Source organism: Cyprinus carpio, chromosome B23 (assembly GCF_018340385.1).
Source record: "Cyprinus carpio isolate SPL01 chromosome B23, ASM1834038v1, whole genome shotgun sequence".
In the NCBI taxonomy this organism is placed as follows: domain Eukaryota; kingdom Metazoa; phylum Chordata; class Actinopteri; order Cypriniformes; family Cyprinidae; genus Cyprinus; species Cyprinus carpio.
The window spans coordinates 25,625,715-25,648,047 of NC_056619.1; the positions used below are offsets into that span (position 1 = coordinate 25,625,715).

The 22,333-nt window shown below is 37.7% G+C and overlaps 1 protein-coding gene across 1 annotated transcript in view; it reads left to right on the plus strand.

Moving 5' to 3' along the window:
* The first annotated feature begins 2,154 nt into the window (after positions 1–2,154).
* Positions 2,155–22,333, plus strand: part of LOC109098284 (collagen alpha-1(XXIV) chain) — a 96,941-nt gene continuing 76,762 nt past the window's right edge. The window contains exons 1-3 of the mRNA XM_042750548.1: positions 2,155–2,576; positions 10,589–10,659; positions 17,308–18,572. Of these exons, the coding sequence (XP_042606482.1) occupies positions 2,521–2,576; positions 10,589–10,659; positions 17,308–18,572 (1,392 nt within the window). The 5' untranslated portion in view covers positions 2,155–2,520. The remainder of the gene's footprint in view (positions 2,577–10,588; positions 10,660–17,307; positions 18,573–22,333) is intronic.

Genomic DNA, 22,333 nt, shown 5'->3' on the forward strand with positions numbered 1-22,333 from the left:
GTTACAGTGAGGTCAAGCAGAAGGTCAAATGTCGGAGTGAATGAGCTCTTGAGGACTGAGAATGACACTTTAGCATCTGATGGTCAAGACCGCAGTTTCTAGTTGGAGTTGGATTAATGTCAATATACTATTTTACTCCAAATCACTCTCAATGTGAACGCTTCTCAAACAGGTTATTCAATGAGAAAACAACATATAGCAGGACTTTATCCATGAGGAGTTGACTGAATAATTAATAATAATAATAATAATGATAAAATTGTTTAATTATATAATTGACTAATTAAAGTGATTATCAAATAAAAATTACTTTAAAATCACTTTATCCATATGTGTTTTATTTTATTTTTTATTTTCAAGTTTTTTTATTTTTTGAATTCTTTATGAATAATTATATAATATATGATTTATTATTTTTTTTTTTTTTTTTTTTTTTATTTATTATTTTTGTCTAATTAAAGTGATTATCAAATAAAAATGACTTTTTTATTTTATAATCACTTTATCCATAAAAATTTTAATTAAAGTGATTGCAAGTGTCCACATTTTTAAAATTTTTAAATATGATTTTATTATTATTATTTTATTATTATTATTTTTATTACCGTTATTATTATTATTATTATTATTATTATTATTATTATTATTATTATTATTATGACCGTTATTATTATTATTATTATTATTATTATTATAATACAGGTTTTTACTGGCCACAATGAAATATTAAATCGAATTATTATTATTATTATTATTTAAATTATTATTATTATTGCTATTTGTCTAATTAACGTGATTATCAATCAAAAATGACCTTATATTACAATAACTTTATCCATAGAAATGTGACTTTATTTGCAAATGTCCACATATTTAAAATTCTGTACTGAAATATAAAATATAATATTAAATATATAAATATGATTTTACTATTATTGTTGTTGTTGTTATTATACAGGTTTTTATTGGCCACAGTGAAATATTAAATCGAATTATTATTATTCGTGGTAACATTTGTCTAATTAAAGTGTTTGTTAAATAAAAAATACGTTTTTATATGATAATCACTTTATCCATAAAAATCATGCATTTGAAATACTGATATTAAAATAAAGCATCACTAATTCTTACAATACATTCAAATTTCCACCCAGTATAATTTTCAAAATCCTTCCGTCTCGATGGTTAAATGATGGTTAAACACATCTGCAGAATAGTAGGCTATAATCAGTTTAAGCCGCATAAATCATATGCAATATTTTGCAAGAGACTACTAAAGCAACCTAGTGCATGACTGTAGCCTAATTACTTTGATTGCAAATTTATTCTTCATTGCAAATCTGAATTTTGCCGAAAAGCAAAGTCTGTTCAGGAGCGTTCTGGATGTAAATGAACGGACGGATCAGATGGATGATGTCACGGCAGTAATGAGTGCAGGGCCGGCGCTAGCCATTTGGGTGCCCTAAGCACAAATGCTTGGCGGTGCCCCCCCCCCCCCCATATATAATAACAGTATAAGTGTATGAATTTTATGAAGTATGAATTTTAAAGTGCACATTTTAAACTGCAAATAACCATGCAATTATACACAGTACACCACACATATATCATGTAGACACAAACTTTTATTTTGGATGCGATTAATCAAGATTAATCTTTCTCCCATCCCTAATAATTTGACAACTCTTTGAATATGAAAATATACAAACACTGAGATGTTTTTTTTTTTTTTTCTAATTGCAGTTTCACCAATACAGAGGTCGCCCTTGGCCGAACCTCTTGAAAATGACCGGCATGCCATAGTACAACAACGAAAAATCTAAGCGGTCTAATTTGGCAAAATCACATCACGTGAGGCATAATCGAACAGACCACTGGGAGGTGGGGAAGGGGGGGCACCAGAGGGAGACTGCAGCGAGATTCACCTTTTTTCTCGACTAATTTGGTCTAGGGCCTATATTACTTTTCTATTGCTTTTGTATATTAACATGCTTTTAGAAATATTTTATTTGTTATTTATACTAGTAGCCTATTGTGATGATTTTTTCACGACCCAGATTTTTTGGTGCCCCCCCAAGCACTTGGTGCCCTATGCACAGTGCGTGATGTGCGTGTGCGGAGCGCCGGCCCTGAATGAGTGAAACCCAACACCGAGCGCGCAGCGCAGCGCTGGAGATGCGCCGAACCGAGCAAGTCCAGACACATGCGGAGCTCAGAGCCCGGAGCGACTCTCTCTCTCTCTCTCTCCCTCTCTCTCTCTCTCCCTCCATTTCTCTCGCTCTCAGTCCGGTTTAATACGGTCCTTCTGACCTGCTCTCTCAATAAACCCGCCGTATCCCGTCATCGCCCCGTGTTTCCAAAAGCGCGCTTGATGTTCGAGGTCTGATCCGTGAAGTTCTGCATGCGCGCTTGCTCGCGGAGATGTGGACGCTGCTGATCAGGCTGGATCTGGTCTCATGAGCCGGTGGTGTGGAATTCTGTTTTCGCTTTGAAAACTGCTGCTTGGACAAATGCATACAAATGCATTTAGGAGCCCAACGGACAAGGAGTGGACAAGTTTCTCCCACAACGACAACGTAAGTACCTTTCTATCTCGAGGGCTTCTGGAGACCCACTGTGCAAAGCTTCATTCAGATTCTCCACAACAATATATATGGGAGAAAAATCATGAGAGAACACCATACTTAGCAATTAGTTCTTTGCGCGTTATTGATGATAAAAAGAACGAGCAGATCTGATCAGATCGCGATGCATTTATTGGCGTGCATTAATCATATAAACTACAGAAGTGTTTTAACTCGTGCACAGTAGTCATGCATTCCTAAATAATTGCTGGAGTTTCGTGCGAATTTATTAAATATAGTTTTCACTGCAATCCCAGTCTGTAACTTCAACATCAGATTGACTTCTGACATTACAGACTTCATAATGAGCACAAATCAATTGGGATTTTGAGCCTGTCCGGCTGTATTTTCCATATGTTGATCTCCTGTTGAAACTCCTCCTGCTTTAAAACCAAATGTGCACCAGATGAGCAGGCTTTCTGATTTACTGGCTTATTTGTTTGCATACAGTATATGAACTGTAACTGGTTTGTTAAAGTGTTGATTTGGCTGAAGTGGTTGTGAAATAAGAGTGGTTTTACTGTGCGCTGTTAGTTTCCGTCCCCAAACCGACACACAACAGCAGCAACATTCCTCATGGAGATGAGAATTGACCTCTAGCCGAAATCCCAGCAAATCCACACACATGCACCTGACTGCGATCTTGCTTCCTCGGTTTATCTCAAAACACTGATATTGGATAGCATGTTACTACTTGTTAAATGTTGTTTAGGGGCTTCTGACTAAAAAGTGCATCATTTTCATGCAAAAATCATTGTTCTGACATCACTGACTTGCCCTTTTTTCTTTCATCTGTGGAAAAAGAAGATACTTTGAAGAATGTCCCAGTGTTTTGGACCCCACTGTTCTTCAAAATGTTTTGTTTTATATTCTGCAGAAGAAAGAAAGGTTTGGAATGATGACAGAATGATCATTTTTGGTTGAACTTTGGCTTTCAGGAGATGTTTCTCCATGACAGGCTTGATTTGCTCATGGAAAATATGGAAATATCAAATTGGGTAAAGTGATGGAAGGAAATATACATTTCTAAAACATTTTATTGATGACAGATGTTGAGGGTCTTATTGGAGACATTTTGTATACTATTAAGTTTAATCGTCTAATCATGGAAAACTCTTGGGTAAAAAGTGTGGAAACCTGATTTGACACCTAAAATGACTTCATAATCTTGAACACAATGTAATTGGATGGATTCCTGTAGTTACTTCTTCATGCATAATTGCATTTGTTAGTTCAGTGTTGAGTGTCATTGCACATCCTCCAACCTGGAACCAATTAATTGGTCAAAAAGTGTGTGAATGTTGATGTGATTTGACACCTAAAAATGACTTCATGAGTTTGAACCAAATGTAATCGGTTGGATTTGGTCATATTAAATAATATTCTTGACATTGCATCAGTCACTTATTTATTGCATTTATTAAATGAGCTTTGCACACCCTCCAACCTGGAACCAATTCTCAAAATGCATGGGTACCTTGACCTCATTAAACAGTTAAAAGAGACTTTCATAAGCTTAAACCCAATGTAATTGGCCTGATTAGTCATAATAAATAATATTCTTGACATTACAATGTTCATGCATGACTGCATTTGTTAGTTGAGCATTGAGTATCTCATTGGAACCAATTCATTTGTCAAAAAGTGTGGCGAAATTTGACAACTAAAATTGCTCTCATGAGCTTGAACCCAATGTAATCAGTTTGATTGATCAATTTGATTTGATTGACAATTCCACAGTAACTAATGCATGCATGTTTGCATATGTTAGATGAGCGTTGATGCATGCTTAATGAATTCGTTCAGTGTTGTTGTGCATCCAATACTGGAACCTGATCAAAACAGGAGAGATTGAATGTTTTCAGAAGCATTATAACATACAGTACAATCTGCTAGCATTGACCATATCATCATAAACGATTCAACTAGAAGAGTTATGCTGTCATTATTGCAAAATAAACCCAGCAGGGTGATCAGAAGGGTCTCGTATCATGCTGATGGGATTTATTTTGCAATAATGACCATTGAAATGTCTTTATTTGTGGTTTTGCTTATTACACAGTTAGAGATTGTTTGTTTACTTACCAGGAACATTGCACTTTACTTTTCAGAGATGTGCACAGATACTTTAGCTCTACTTGTTCTTGGTCTATGTTTGTAGAGACAGTTTTACAGTGTCTTTGAAGTTGTTTGTGTGCGTATTGTTCCTCATCTTGTCAAAAAAGGCTAGACCTAAACCAGCATGAATTTCCAGGCTGGATTGGTGCTGGTGAATCTGCATAACCGTGCCGTTCACCAGAGAAATTAAGTTGTTGAAAGAGTCAGTCTCGCTAGAGAAGAAGCTTAGCTTCCAATACACAGGTCTTTTTAGAAGGTCCAGATCTAAATCTAACCCTGGGTTACCAACAGAACAGCGCTTTAGTAATGAAGTCACGCTCTGGCTGCAGGTGTGAGAAACCAATGCCAGCAGGATCAGATATTGGCAGCCGAGCAGTGAGCGAACAATCTTGGCTACACGAGCATCTGCTCAGTATGCTGAGAACACGGCTTTAGCTCTGGCACGGATTGATACTTGCGTAAATTATGCAAGCGCTGTGAATCAGAGAGATCTACATTAGCCACACCCCTAAAAGATGATTGGTTGAGATGTTTTTGAGCAACTTCCTTGCTGTTTTGTGAAGCTGTAAAGCTGTTTGTGTTGCTAGAATTGAAGATAGATGAACAATCGGGGGTCAAGTCCAAGTGAAAAGTCACAGTAGTTGCTTAAGGATGCTGTAATGTCAACTATATCCCATACCCTGGACATTTAAGGTCAAAAGGCCAATATTAAATACTTACAGGTCAATAAGTGTCAGGAAATATTGGTTTCCTAACTGTAGATGCTACTGAAGAGCCAGAATGTTTCTTGACTGGCAAAAATTTTCTTGACCTACTAAAGTGGATGCAATCTAGTTTTATATATTGAATAAATTATTTGTATTTGGGGTCACATGGTCAGTTAAAAATATCTGTAGCCCCAGCAGTCAAAAAGTGTGGGGACCTTGACCTAAATTTGACAACTGGCAATGACTTTCATAAGCTTCAACCCAGTGGAATCTGTCAAATCTGGAAATTCATTGGTCACAACGTATTGCTACTGAAGAACCAGAATGTTTCTTGACTTGCAAAAGTTTTCATGACTGACAAAAGTGGATGCAACTTTCCGAATCTAGTTTTATATATTGAATCTGCTGTTTATATTTGGGAGTCACATGTTCAGTTGCAATATTTGTAACACTAGTAGGCAGTGTTGGGGAATGTTACTTTTAAAAGTAATGCATTACAATCTGAAAAAAGTAATGCAAAAAAGTAACTTATTTTGTTGCCTGAAGTAGTTACTTTTTATGGAAAGTAATACGTGATGTTACTTGTGCGTTACTTTTTGAAGTTTGAACATTTGTGGATGGATAAATCTAGCATTTTCCAGTTCTTTGAGGAACATGGAGATTATTTGATCATGTTCAGAGTTATGAAAAGCATTTTCTCAGTCAGATGTTGAGGAATATGACGTCCTGTGAATCATCACAGGAACATACAGTTGCCGTTTTAAACGCACAGACAAACTCTTGTTTAGATTCAGCCTCCTCCGCCGTGTTTTGTTTGTGTGTTTGTTTTCTTTTCTTGGGCCGTGGAATGTCACACCGTCCTCTCGAGCGGATGCAGAGAGAACTGTGGAAAAACAAACAAGTTTGACCAACCGATCAGGCTGACCAATACAAAACAGCAGGTAACGTCGATTGAAATCGTGTGTTTTCCTTGAAGGTGCTTCATGGACCTGAGAACATCTAGCAGATGCTTACAAATGAGAAACATAACAAGCCAGTTTTTGTTTTATTTTTTTTTTTTTTTTTTTTTTGAGTGTATGTGAGGTTATTATGATTAATAAAAGGGGTTTTTTTTTTTTTTAGAGATTTTGTTTTTTTTTTGTTGTTTTTTTTTGTTGTTGAAGTTGTTTAGAGGTGTATCCTGACGGTTTTGTTGGTGTCAGGGTTTTTGTTGGTGTTTTTAATGTGTTGGGGTTTTAGTTGGTGGATTATGTTGATTGGGTTTAGTTTTATTGGGGTTTGTGGTTTAAGGGATATGAGGGAAGTATCTCAACACTGTGTCAGGATGAATGATAGTTTCTCTGACTCCACATTCTTCTTTGGGAAGATTATATAACCGACTGACAGTCCTTGATGAAGATGAGGTTTCTTTGTTGAAGTATATCTTCAGTTCCTCAAACTTTGTAGCCAGTTGCATGTTAAATTTGTGTCTTAACATCTAGTCTAACCAACTAGCAGCTAGTCGTGGGTTAATCAGTCTTAGTTTTTGGATTCAAATTAGTCGAATCTACTTTTTAGGTAACTGACATGAAGTTATAACAGGTCTTGAAGTAAAACTAGCTTAGACTAGTCTAAATAGTTCAGATCTGTTCTTTTGCACTGTTAATAAAATAATAATACCAACAATAATAATAAAAAACAATAAAAAAGCTATAATAATAAATTAATTTATTAAAAATTAATAAAAAATATATAGATGCATAGTTAATAATAAAAAACAATAAATAAATAATAAATGAAAAATAATATTTCACATCTTCATTTAGTTGAAAATGATGTACCTAAATAACTAAAACTGAAATAAAAATTAATAAAAAAATATAGATGCATAAAAAACTAGTAAAATGTCAAAACACTATATAATTACTAAAACTAACAAAATAAAATGAAACAGAAAAAATAAAAAATATTAAAATATTGAATTTGATTTTCGAAAATATTAAAATATTTAAAAAATATAATAGTATCTCAATTGTAGTAATATAAAACTGCTCTGTTAAGCTTAATGAATCTGCATTGCTTTACAAAGATATGATTATTTGGAAGATCAACAATATTTGTATTTTTTATTCATCTCCTTCCACACATTCAAAACCTTGAACTTAATCTTAGAAATAAAATGTTTATGTTTGTTAGATATAGCATATGCATGTTTAAGTCACATAAAGTGCCTCCAAAATGTATTTAAGCCATGCATTTTGCATTTATTTAACAAAATATTAAACCAAGTGAGACTGACTTAAGAGAAATATAGCACTATTCAAGCAGCATATGTAATTGTGAAACAAGTTGTTAGTTAACAGACTTAACCTTTGGTTTCAGTATAGACAGATATGTTTTAGCAAACTGATCTAGCTCTTTAGCGCCACCTAGGGTTGAGCTGTTATACTGTCAGATTCCAGAGTTTCTGGTCTGTTTTACATCAAATTGTTTGTGACTCAGCAATCTTTTTCTTTCCATTTTTCCTTCTCAGGGCAGCGGTTGCTTACACTTTCTGAAGTGCAGGGCCGTTTCCTCTGCTGTGTTTGTGACCCGCAGCATTTCTGTGTTCAGCTTCTCTCGTCGACAGGATAATTACAGTTTATAACCGCACCAGACGGACCTTCATTAGCCTGCTCCATCACAGTCATAAAACTCTTTGTTTGGGTTTCATTTCTCATGTGAATGATACTGTCAGGACCCCCCAAAACACACTCGCCCTCCCAAACTGAACTTTCTCCCACACATTCAACAGCTAAAGTGCATGAGTTTGAGAAACACTTACTCTGTCATAGTGCAAGGTTATGTGATAGGTTATGTGTGTTTATAGGAACATCTCTTATTGCATGGCCTTGAGTGGTTTACTGTTTGATTCTGTACATCTGAGGAGCACATGCTGGGTTCCTGTAGTGAGTCACTGGAGAACAGGCTTCCAGCAGGAATTCAGGCCTGAGGGATTCACGAACACCAGGAATGTCTTAAACATGTCTGATGCTTTCCATTCACGCTGGAAATCTATGAAAGCATCATGCATGGCTTTACTGCACATGAGCGCTCACTTTCAGTTCGGTGTGAAGGTCGCAGTGATGTGAATCAGATTGTGGAGATTTTAACTTGAAAAGCATGTAAACATCTGACAGCGGTTTGTGTGAAGGCCTTTATTTTGGCAGGAATTCAGTCAAAACTAGCCTTCAAAAACCAATTAAGCTTTATACGCTGCTCAAAAAAATTAAAGGAACACTTTGAAAACACATCAGATCTCAATGGGGGAAAAATGAGATGAGATGAGATGAAGGGTGGTGTCCTGGGGTATTCCCTCCCAGATCTGGACCAGGGTATCACTGAGCTCCTGGACAGTCTGAGGTGCAACCTGGCGACGTCAGATGGACCGAAACATAATGTCCCAGAGGTGTTCTATTGGATTTAGGTCAGGCGAGCGTGGGGGACATTCAGTGGTATCAGTTCCTTCATCCTCCTGGAACTGACTGCATACTCTCGCCACATGAGTCTGGGCATTTTCGTGCACCAGGAGGAACAAGGACCCAATGCACCAGCGTAGGGTCTGACAACGGGTCCAAGGATTCCATCCCGATACCTAATGGCAGTAAGTGTGCCATTGTCTAGCCTGTAGAGGTCTCTGTGTTCCTCCATGGATATGCCTTCCCAGACCATCACTGACCCACCACCAAACCGGTCATGCTGAACAATGTTACAGGCAGCATAACATTCTCCACCGCTTTTCCAGACCCTCTTACATCTGTCACATGTGCTCAGGGTGAACCTGCTCTCATCTTTGAAAAGCACAGAGCGCCAGAGGCGGACCTGCCAATTCTGTTGTTCAATGGCAAATGCCAATCAAGCTACGCGGTGCCAGGCAGTGAGCACAGAGCCCACTAGAGGATGTCAGGCCCTCAGGCCACCCTCATGAAGTCTGTTTCTGATTGTTTTCTCAGAGGCATTCACACCAGTGGCCTGCTGGAGGTCATTTTTGTAGGGCTCTGGCAGTGCTCATCCTGTTCCTCCTTGCACACAAAGGAGCAGATACAGGTCCTGCTGATGGGGTTAAGGACCTTCTACTGCCCTGTCCAGCTCTCCTAGAGTAACTGCCTGTCTCCTGGAATCTCCTACATGCTCTTGAGACTGTGCTGGGAGACACAGCAGACCTTCTGGCAATGGCACATATTGATGCGCCATGCTGGAGGAGTTGGACTGCCTGTGCAACCTTTGTAGGGTCCAGGTATCGCCTCATGCTACCAGTAGTGACACTGACCCTAGCCAAATGCAAAAACTAGTGAAAAACAATAAGAAGAGATGAGTAGGGGAAAAAAATGTCAGTGGCCCATTCCTGTTTTGGGGGTTTTCTAATGGTTGCCCATCTATTGCACCTGTTGTTAATTTTATTAACACCAAAGCAGCTGAAATGAATTAACAACCCCCTCTGCTATGTAACTGACCAGATCAATATCCCAGAAGTTTAATTTACTTGATGCTATACTCTGATTAAAAAGTGTTCCTTTAATTTTTTTGAGCAGTGTATGTGCAAAACGAGCAGTAATGCTGCCAAAAGGGATTTTATAAATCACTGCAAATATCTAAACCTTGTTAAATCAAGATACAATGATTGTACAATAGATTTAAAAAGGACATGAGTAGGTTTTCTTTAAATGAGAAATTGTTCAAAACTAAGTGATTTTATGATCAAACCAAGAAAATAACTTGGAAATGGGATCAGAATTCATTTGAAGGGGAAATTTTTCTGATTCCAGTGGAAAATATTTTTTAAGACATGTTATACCTTCAGTAGCAAAAATTGGGTTAAATATGCAAAAACAAATTAACCTGATTAATTAAATGCAACATAGTTCAATCAGTTTGAAATGTTTAATACTGTATGCTGCATATATATGTATACGGTTAAGAAACAGCATGTGATTTGCAGTATATACTACAGTCATTCATTAATCAATCTGCCACAATCAGACCAGTTCAGTTTTTCAAATCAGTCTGATTCAGTTTTCCACAATTCGACCCCCCCCCCCAAATCATGCAGTCTTACGCTACGCAGAATGCAGTATGCTGGTGTTTTATGATTGATTAAGTGTTTGTTGTTGATTTCCACAGGAGATTCCTCGTCCTCCTCCTGTCAACATGTGCGGCGCTGCTGTCAGCAGAAGAGCCATCAGCAGCTCCAGGTACACTCACCTCCTCACCTTTGACCTTATAGTTTGTAATATTTAAAACAGAAGGAGTTTCAGTTCTTCAGCTCGACTGCGTTTTATTTGTTTTCCTTCTGATTGTATTTCTGTTTCTACAGAAACACCGATCTGCCAGTGTGCATATTTTACAGTTAATATGAAACTGAGACTGTGCGAAATGTTTATGTAGATGGGATATAAACACACAGAGAAAGAGTGATGAAGCAGTGAGCAATGAACATAAAACATTTTACAGGCACTAAAAGGCCATTTGTGTATAATAATGCTTTTATATGAGCTATAATATATGATCAGCTCTGTTATATAATGCATTGCAATCAGTGTGAATTCCTCAGCGCTTATTAAACTGTGCATGTCCATATTGTGAACAAAGTTTACATTGATGCATTTACTGTAGCAGATGCTTTTGCCAAAGCAACATACAAAAGAAGAACAAAAGCGAAAAAGATTTGAGTGTGTGTGAGATTTTTATGGAAGATTGTTTCCACCACAGAGTTTGCAACATTTTTTATCTAACAATTGCGAGATCATATTTTTTATTTTTGTGATTGTTGTTTTTTTATATATTTGCATTTTTTTTCTCGAATTGTGACTTTCTCCTAATTCTAAATTAATAATTTATCGCAATTCTGACTTTTTTCTCATAATTCGTACTTTTTCTTCATAATTTAGTTTATATCTCGCAATTCAGATGTTTTTCTCAAAATTCAGAGTTAAAGACTCATAATTATAGATTTATATCTCGCAATTATGACTTTTCATCGTAATTCTGACATATCTTGCAATTCAGACTTTTTCTTGTAATTCTGAGTTTATATCTTGCAATTTTGATTTTATTTCATATAGTTATGGCTTTTTTCTCTGAATTCTGAATTTTTTCTTAATTCTTAGTTAAAGTCTCGTAATTCTGAGTTTAAAATCATTCTGATTTTTTTTTTCGAATTGCATTTTTTCTCGAATTGTGACTTTCTCGTAATTCTAAATTAATAATATCTCACAATACTTTTTCTTACAATTCTGACTTTTTCCTCATAATTCAGATTTTACATCTTGCAATTCTAACTGTTTCTCGGAATTCTGAATTTACATCACACAGTTCTGAGTTTAAATCTCGCAATTCTGACATTTTTCTTGGATTTTTCTAGGGGGGAAAAAGTCATAATTCTAAGATATAAACCTAGAATTGCAAGGAAAAACTCAAAATTGTGAAATAAGGAAGGAAGGACATTCAGGAGCAGGAAAGGAATTTCAAAAGGAATGAAATGCAAATGTTCAAACAGAATAAATTTGTGTCACATTGCATGTGCTTGTGAAGGTGTTGCTCTCTCTACATTAAATCGGTCGGCATGTCTGTTCTTGCGCTCTGAGCAGCTCTCTATCTCTTGATTTCTCTTCCACTAGTCTTAATCGGTCACTTCCAGATTTCTGCAGGGCTCCTCTTTCTCGCTGAAGACTGTACACATACAGAGATACAGTGTGGATGTGAGGAAGAGGTTAAGATAGAGACTTCAGGTTCAGGCTGGTTTAGATGGACTCACGGGTCATGCAGGTTAGCCTGCCCTGCGGTGAGCTGCTTTTCTCCTGAAGGAAACCTGATCTAAGCTGCTGGGAGTATTTTGGCATTTGCATCTATTTGTGCGAGATGGAGAAGATAAAATAAGATCTCAGAAAGAGAGATTGAGGGGGAAACATAGGCAACAGTGATTCAAATTGATTCAGCAAATACAATATATTTAGCATGTTTAGTAAATATATACAGTGATTGTGCACTGATTTATTAAACATGCTTTTTTCAGGCCATTAAGTTTCCAAAAGTAAAGCATGCCATTATACTAATTTCACAATCCGTTCTTGTTCAGACAGAGATGTTTTAATAACATCACTGATTTAAACTTCAGCAAATGTTTTGACAGGTTAACAAGTTCATTAATCACTTCAAACCATCTGTTTCAGTGATTCGATTCAAGACTCTGGTTCAGCAATTTGTTGTAATCCTAAATGTTCTTGGCATTTTGTGTATATAAAATATTGTTAGAAATAATGATATAAATATTTTACTGTAGATATGTTTTAATACTTAAAAGTAACTATATATATAAGGTATATAACGTTTTATGACTATATATATAAGGTATTTTTTATATATATATATTTGAAAGAAGTCTCTTCTGCTCACCAAGGCTGCATTTATTTGATTAATATTAATATTGTATTACTGTAACAACAGCTGTATTCTATGTGAATTTATGTAAAAATGTAATTGCTGTGATAAAAGCGGTATTTTCAGCATCATTACTCCAGTCTTCAGTGTCACATGATCTTCAGAAATCATTCTAATATGCTGATTTACTGCTCAAGAAACAGTTGTGGCGCTTCATATTTTTGTGGAAACTGTGATGCATTTTATTTTTCAGGACCCTTTGAAGAATAGAAAGTTCAAAAGAACAGCATTTATTTGAAACAGAAATCTTTTGTGATCAATTTAATGCATCCTTGATCACTAAAAGCACTGATTTCTTTCGAAAAAAGAAGATTAGACCTCTAGCATTCAGTGCTGCATTAACGACAGCTGCCTCTGGTCTAGATGGAGGGGTGGAGGTTGTGACCCTCAGGGTTGGGAGTGGATGAGGTGACCAGCCCGAACATGGGACACATGACATAAGGCCAAAAAACACTCAGTAATACTCACGAGCGTTCAAATTCTACAGAAATCTGCAGCTTTTTCTCCAGGCACAGTCTCCATGTAGGCCTGCTGATAGCATAGCCTTTCAGTTTATACAGCATTTAATCTTTATCTGGAATCATCACTATAGCAAAGATGGCTGGCTGCTGTTCAAGCTGCAATTAGTAAGAAAAGACTACACATGCTGCTTAATAACTAAAACACCTTCAAACAATACAGGACAGCCTGCAGTAAAGATGTTACACAAGCACACATCAATTATGATTGCACAGCATCCTGAAGCCTTTTAGTATATCATTAGAAAACTGCTTGACTGTCATCAGAAGCCAAAATTAAACTTTTAATTTAGAGGAAAATTATCAGTTAAATGGATACTTCATTCCAAAATGAAAAATTTGTCTTTATTCACTTAACCTCATGTCGTTCCAAACCCGTAAAAGCTTCGATTGTCTTCGGAACACAATTTAAGATATTTTGGATGAAAACAGGGAGGTTTGGGACTGTCCCAGAGACTGGCAAATAAATAACAGTGTCAAGGTCCAGGAAAGTATGAAAATCATCGCCAGAATAGTCCATCTGTCAGAATAGTACACTTTTTGTGCATGAAGAAAACAAAAACAATTCCTCTGTCTCTCTCCAAATCAGCGTAGCGCCATTTTGGCAAATCTGAGCAGTACACAGATGGCGTATGCTCTTCTGTATCAGCCGCTCCACAAGGATATGTTTTTTATGTGTATTTACGCTTTGGCATCAGCGCAGTGTGGCTGACACAGAAGAGCGTACGCCATCTGCAAACTGCTCAGAATTGCCAAAATGTCGCTATGTTGATTTATAGAGAGACACAGAGAAGAGGAATTGATGATTAAAGTCATTATTTTTGTTTTCTTCTTGTACAAATAGTATTCTCGTCACTTCATAACGTTACGGTTGAATCACTGATGGCAGATGGACTATTTGGCAGTCTATGGGACAGTCTCAAGCCTCCCGATTTTCATCCAAAATATCTTAAATTGTGTTCCGAAGATGAACTAAGCTTTTACGGGTTTGGAACGACATGGGGGTAAGTGGTTAATAACATTTCCATTTTGCGGTGGAGTAACCCTTTAATTAATCAAATGTGTTTAATCAACATTCAAACAAAAACTTGAGTTGTATAAAAACATTTCGAATGCATGCAAGGCAGATTTACAATGATAAAATTATCTTCCTGTACCAGTTCGTTTTTGAAATATAAACATTTAAATGGCGGCTGTAACAAAACCTGCTAACGTGCCACTTAAAAATTCAAAATACTGACAGAATTTGAGAGCTGAGACTTTGTTTCATAAAAAAAACAAAGCACTAAGCATATTGTCATTATTTGATGGCAGGTGTGCTACAAATAATGTTTTTAGTGATGTTTTATTCACAAATCCCAAAGAAGATATTCTGAAGAATGCTGGTAGCCAAGCCGTTGCTGGTAGACACTGACTTCCATAGTATGGAAAAAAATACTCTGGAGGTCAATAGCTATACTAGTAACTGTTTGTTTATCAACATTCTAGATGTATCAAAATGCAAAAGTGTTGCTATATTTGTAATAAGCGTTGTTATATAGCTAAGTGGGTTGTAGCACATGAGTGGTTTCTGGGTGGTTTCTTACTGGTTCAATGCAAAATAAATAAATAAATAAATAAATAAAATCATCCACCAACTCTCTACTCTGATTACTTGGTAAAATTGGGAGACAGGTTACACACAAGTCTAATCTTAACATAAATTGTTTGGTACTCCAGATAGCCAGAGTGCAACCAATCACCACCAGGCTGGTTTCTCTGCATCTCTTCATGATTGTTCATGATAGCGACGCTCAAAAAATACGTTTTTGGCTGTTCAGTCTTCAAGATGAACTGCCAAAGAGGTGAAAGTTCACAGGGTCACTCATGTGCTACCAGTCAAAAACATGGCTGGCTGAGCTTTGAAGTCTCTCTTTTTTTCATGGTTAATTAAGATCCTGTCTGTTTTTAAAAACACACTGAATCAAGCAACACAGAGTTTAGAGGCACAATGACGGCCTGCACTGAACTTGTAACTCAAAGAACAGAAAGAACGAGGGGGAACAACGGTAACTTTGTGCCTCCACCGTTGTTGCCTTTTGCTTGTCATCTGTTTAAGCGGAGGATGAAGAAATCTGTTTAAACAAAAGCAGAAAGTCTGGATTAGTAATGAAAGTGCTGGTTTCCAGCACAGCTCCTTAGAGATCTCTCTATGGACATTCTCAAACCGTGTATAAGCTTGTCTGTGTTTGCTGACAGGAGGACAAGTTTTCCTGCTCACTTGATCTCAAAAACATACTTGTTGTAGTTCCTTATGGATCTGCTCTGCTGCCCTCAAGCCTGTATAACTTTATGATGTATTTAAAGTTGGAGTGTGTAATTTCTTCAGTGTTAAAATGCTTCTATTCTAGCTTAATATACAGAGACAGCAGGTAAACCATTTGTAGGTTAATTCTCCTGAAAAGTATGTCAGCAATGTTTAGTTTGCATAAGCATCTCAATCAGCCCAACACAACAATAGGGATGATGATGTGCATTTGGTGCAGGACTATCTGTTGGGCTTGAAAACATTTGAAGTTGAAAATTAGTTAATGGACTCAAGTGGGAAAGTCTGGTTTCAAAGGATGCATTTAACTAATACAACTTCTTACCCAATCATGTGTGCAATGTATTTAATGAAGTGTGTAATACCTTCTATGTTAAAATGCTTCTGTCCTACCTTAATATGCGGAAACAGCAGGTAAACAATTTGTGGGTTTATTTCCCTGAAAAATGTAAGCCTAAATCTCTGTGGCACTATCAAACATTGTGACGTTTGCATGAGTATGCCAACACAGCAGCATGGACTTATCCAATGCATGCGACTATCTGTTGATCTTGAAAATATTTAAGGTTTGCTATTCTGTTTGGTGGCTCAAGTGGTGCAGAAATTGCAAAATTCCAGAGAACCAGAGCCTTATCAGTTGATGGGTGTAAGTGGGTATGTCTGGGTTAGGAGCAAGCAGGTTAGGTAAAGCTAATTTGTCCTAAAAATGTCAGTAAGTAATATGCATTCACTTAAGCTTCACTAGAGCCCCCACCTAAATATTTGTGACTTTTGTTTATCCAAGTCAAAATATGCAATGAAGTATGAGATAAATTTCTTAAAATAAGAACTCTTCAACTCCAGTCATGGAGGGATGGTGTCCTGCAGACTTCAGATCCAACCTTATCAAACACCCATGAACAAGTCTTTCACAGTGTTCAGAATTACTTGCAAATTACATACAGGTGTGTTTAATTTAGGTTGGAACTAAAGTCTGCAGGACACCGGGCCCCCCAGGACCGGAATTGAAGAGCCGTGGTCTAATCTAAACAGATATGACGAGAAAATAGTTCCTCAAAATGTCCTTTTTTGTCTGTCAGATGCACACAGACTAATAACATTTGACAGAAAAAAAATGATCTACAGAAAGAGAAAGAGAGAAAAGAGATGTGTGGTTTGAGACCCCTACTTTCTTCTCATTGTCTCTCTTCATCTGGACCACAGATGCTATGCAAGTGCTCATGGGTAATTTTTGTGATGTCATGGATGATAAAGCACATATTCATACCATTTGTGTGGTTTGTATTATAGAGGCCCTCTAAGTCAGAAATTGTTTTATGGTGACTGTCAGCCAAGTTAAATTATTTAACAGATTTAAATTAAAGTCGTGGCCTAGTGCGTGGACTAGACACTTATCTCTATTACTCATCCTTTATTTTAAGAGGTTTGAACAAACTTGGGATGCTCTAGCGTCATGTTAAAAAACACTTTGAACACCCTAGCAGAGCCAACCACACAACAAACTAACAATGAATACCTTTTTGTGGTGTTTACCTCGCCAAACCCCGCTTTGCTTACAATTTTCTTTTTCTTTCTCTCAGGTGTAGACCTTATTCATCAGCTGGGCCTTTCTGGTCGAAGAGACATACACTCTTCTGGGACACATTACCTCACCTCCCTTGCCTCATCTCTGTCCATCCTGCCCCCTGGAGTTGGGGTTATCCTCGGACGGGATGCCCTCATTGAGGCCCCATCAGTGGACCTGCTCCCCGCAGGCGTGGAGGAGGAGTTTTCTATCATAGTGAGTTTAAGCTCCTGGCGAGCGAACAATGCCTTTATTTTTAGTGTGCGTGATGGCAGGGACAGACTGCAGTTCGGCTTGCAGCTCCTGCCTGGAAGGGTAGTGGTTTACATAGGCGAGAAAGCATCAATCTACTTCAAGTATGATGTACAAGATGGACAGTGGCACTCCTTCTCTGTGGGGGTCCGGCCACGCTCCGTATCTTTTCAAGCACGCTGCGGGGCAGTGCAGTACAGCGAGGAAACGCTGACCCGTCCACAGACATTGAGCTCTGAAGGCCGCCTCTCTGTGGGAAGGATGGACTCCAGGGCGGTGCAGTTTGAAGGAGCGTTATGCCAGCTGGATATTTACCCCTCTGCCCAAGCTGCGGCGCACTACTGCGACTTTGTTAAAAAACAGTGCAGACTGTCCGACACCTTCCGATCTCTGTCAGGGAGCTCAGAGTCCCCATTCCCATCGGTTTCACCTTCCCCAAAGTTCCACCGCGGCTCTTCGGAATCACACACATTTATCCCAACTCTTGTTGATCACTCCACCAACTCTATTCCCACAGCACTTTTTGACCAGTTTTCAACCACAAGCTCTCCGATGTTTCGCTCCAGCACACCTAGGCACATGAATACATCTCCAAGAACCTTCAGCAAGGTGCAATCCCTGGACCTTACTCCAGAGACTTCCACGAGCAACCCCGCAACAGAGAAGACCCTTGACGGTGAAAATGACACTGAGAATCAGCCACTTCTCAAGAAGCCCAGAGCAACTCGGGCCACCCCGGACTTGATCACCATCATCAAGCAGAGCCGTTTAAAAGAGGCCTTGAACAATGATGGTAGACCCCACCAATCCAACAAAGAGCTTCTGCAGGCCAATCCTAAGGTGAACAGCACCATCCTGTACCGTGAAGAGAGCAGTTATAACCAGGTGGACCAATCTGAGGAACAGGTACAGGAGGTGCATGACACAGTATACTCAGAGGGTTATGGATACGACTATGGTCTTGAAGAAGACGAATATTTCTTTGACTATGATGGATTTGTTGGTCCAAAAGGAGAACCGGGTCCTTCAGTAAGTACTCTCTGATTATCTTTCTTGTGCTTTTGAATGGCTTCCATAATCTTCAGAATCAAGTCGCTGCAAGCCGGAGCAAAGCTCTACTTGAGAATTTATCCAAATTACAATGCATAAGCGTTCAGGCTAATTTATGCCTCTATCTTTGAGAGAGAGTGTGCACTTATCTGTGTTCCTGCGAGTCATATTTGATCAGGCATCTACTGGGCAAGAGATGTAGTAAATAATTTGTCAGTGACAGGTAGTGATTTAGAAGCAAGTTGATAGTTCGTTTTTGTCCTCCCGGACTTACAGATGGTTATAATAGCATGTTTCAAGTCACCGCCAGGTGCTTGTGGTGTAATTTGACTGATGTGCTAATTTACCCCTCCATTTGTAATGGAGTTTGCCTCACATAGCAACAAAATAACCAGGTGATGTCAAAACACTCAGTCTAGTCTAATTCTGCTTTCAAAGTCATGCCAGGATGATCATGTTTATGAGATGAGCACACAGAAATGCCACCACAATGTTGTAATTAGTTGTGGGGAAACTCTGGGGTTTCTTTCCGAGCCCGAGGCGTATCATTGCTAGTCAACAAGAAGCTGTAATGGTGAATGTTGATGGTACAGTTTAGTTTGCCTGTTGATGAACAGTGCTAGAAAATGCTACCTATTTAGGCCATTTATGAGATGCCAGGCCTATTTGGTGAACCTGTATTTCCCGTCATTCTTTGAAGTAGCACACAAATGATGAAGTACATAGATTAACATAGATTCAATTTCAGAATATAGTGGATCTTAGATTTTCATTACTGTGCTTTTCACAACCCATAAAAGACATGAGGCTATTTTGGCCTTAACATAAATATTCCTGTGTTGGGTAGTGAAAAATAGAGAAGAAGTAAGATATTTCCCAGAGTGTCCATTTTTATTCTGACCAAAATCATTTCCCAAGGGGACTACGGTTTAAAAATTATTAGCACTAGCTTAGACCTCAGTTTACGCTTATGGTATTCCAGTACAAAATGATCCGATTTGATGTTCAAATAAAGTTTGATGTTTATATTTTATAATTTGTTGTGTTGCTAGAGGGAATGATGGTAAATAGGCCTGTCATGATTTACAGTAGCACTGGCTTGGCTCTCGGTTATGACTCTGCTATGTTAGTACAGCATGACTTCTTTCTCCTTGCTTTTTTCACTGTTATAGCATGGGGAATATGGCTTGATTTACGCAGAGCAAATGCTAAATATAGCAAAGTACATGAAATAAACTCTCAACCTCAGAACTGCTGGGTGGAGTGCAGTTGTATATCAAGTGTAGGTCAGTAGGACATTGTGAACCTCAGTTCCAGAATCCCAGAATATATCCAATCACGCCAACAAACGAACGCCAGAAACCGGATTAACTATTTGGAAAGGATTACGATGACGCCACAAATCTCCTCTAAAGTAATGTTTTACTCATGTTTAAACAGTTGCCTGCACGTTTATGTGTGGAACACTAAGGTGTATGCATAAGTTGTTCGTGTGAGGATATGTGAGTATGAGACATGACTTTGTCGATATTTTTGTTGGACGTCACCCTAAGTGCTCTCACTTGGCCGAGGGATATGATGCATTCCTGTCTTGGAAGAAATGGGGGAGGTAAATTCACCAGCTGGGACTATCCAAAGTCAGGGTTTCATTGCGCTTTCCTCTCTTGTTCTAACTGTAATTATGCCTGGAAGGTACAAATCAATGAATGAGACGGATAACTTTATGATTTTTCTTTCCTGAGCCAAGAAATCAGTTTCTTAAAATATCTAATCACATTTTAATAATTCATTCTGTCATTTATCCAGAGCACTCTTGCTGTTCAGCTTAAACTAGTTTAGGTAGTTTACCTGGTCTGTCTTGATGGTTTTAGTGTTGTAACTCTTCGTGAGAGCAAATGGTAGACCAATGCATCTCTTTCAACAGGGGCTTGATTACTGAACATGTAGATTCACCTGCGGTGTTCAGGCAGTTTGCTGTCTCAGAGTTTCCACAGATCTCTGTCGGCCCTGAGCGCACCTGCATGGCCCTGAAACATTTCGCCTTCTCTGATAGGCTGAGCATGGCTAACCTCCGTTCCAGATGTTTCTACACACTTCTGTCAATAAGCAGCTAAAACATAAGAGACACATTAGGAGGACGACTAGTGCTTTCAAAACCTGTGAAGCTTTGTTTATGTTGGTCTTGAATAATGGTTGTCATAACACAGAGCCATGTCTGGGAATTTTCTTTACTGCCACTCTCATCTTACACAATACACAAGTCTAGTGTGGCTTTATATACTGTATATATATTAGGGCTGGTCCGAATACCATTTTTTGAGCTTCAAAGCTTCGGTAGTAATCAACACTGAATATTCGAAGCTTCGGAAGGAGGCGGCTGAACATATTCTTCTCTCTAACATCGTGTCTACACCGGACGCGAGCAGCACGACAAAATACAATAGAACCTATTATGCTGTCTACACTGGATGCGCCATATACCGACTGCTGCTGCATTCTATTTATAGTACTGACACAAATTTCAAATGATTTTCAACGGTCGCTTTGTTGTGTGCAGTGTAGACACGGTGTAATAAAGGAAGGAATCTCTGTGTGTTTGTCTGTTTGCATTTTTATTATGTCAAGAACCATTCATCCAATCGACTTCACGTGTGGCAGGTGTGTTGCTGCGGACCCAAGGCAGTGCAGTGTCGCATTTTGGTGCAATATGGACACGCGACATGTTCAAAAAGAATAAACTTTTAATAAACAGCACGAGCCAGAAGCGGCACACCTCATGTGGGAAGAGCTTATATGCTCTGAGAACAGACACTGCACTAGTGATACAAAACACACAGGTCTGTTAAGAGTAATACTTTTAATATAGACAAATTATTATTAGGCTGGGGTAACATACATTTTATTTTTTTATATGTAAGTATTTTCCAAGCAAATTAAGTGCAAATAATTATCATGTGTGAAATTACTGATTAACATGCCGGATAAAAGCAGGGTTTTTTTTTTTTTTTTTTACACCAATAATATACTATAGGCGTACTACTTACAGGTGATTTTTCATACTTGATGTGCTGTTGTGGTAGGCCAGTTTCAAATATTTGGCACACTGCCTTTGTCTTGTCCTCACTCAATTTAAAGTGCTACCACACAGCTGAGGTCTTGGCATTTTTGTCTTCTCTTCCAGATGAACTGAATCATGACATTCACTCATGGGCAATTCATTTTCAAGTGCGAATGAGAACCGTTTCGCAGGGGATGCCAGGTGTTCGGGGAATTTTTTTTTTTAGAATATTCGAATCTCAAAATTGAAAATCGAATGCCAACCCACTGAATGAATATTCGAATAATCGAATATTCTGGTCCAGTCCTAATATATATATATATATAAACACACACACATAAATATCATACATACATGAAAACACACACACACACACACACACACATACTGATTTGATTTATTCATTGGTTTATGAATTTATTTATTTATGCATTTGTTTATTTACAAATTTATGAATTTATGCATTTATTTATGCATGCATGCATTCATTCATGCATGCATATATTTATTTATTAATTGATGCATTTATACATATATTTTTGCAATTAATGTTTTATTCATGCATAATAATTATAACATGCTTTCATTTAATATTAACATTGAAAAATAATCAAATGAAAAAAAATATATATTAATATACATTTATTGTTAATTATTTACTCTGATTTACCATGCATTTATT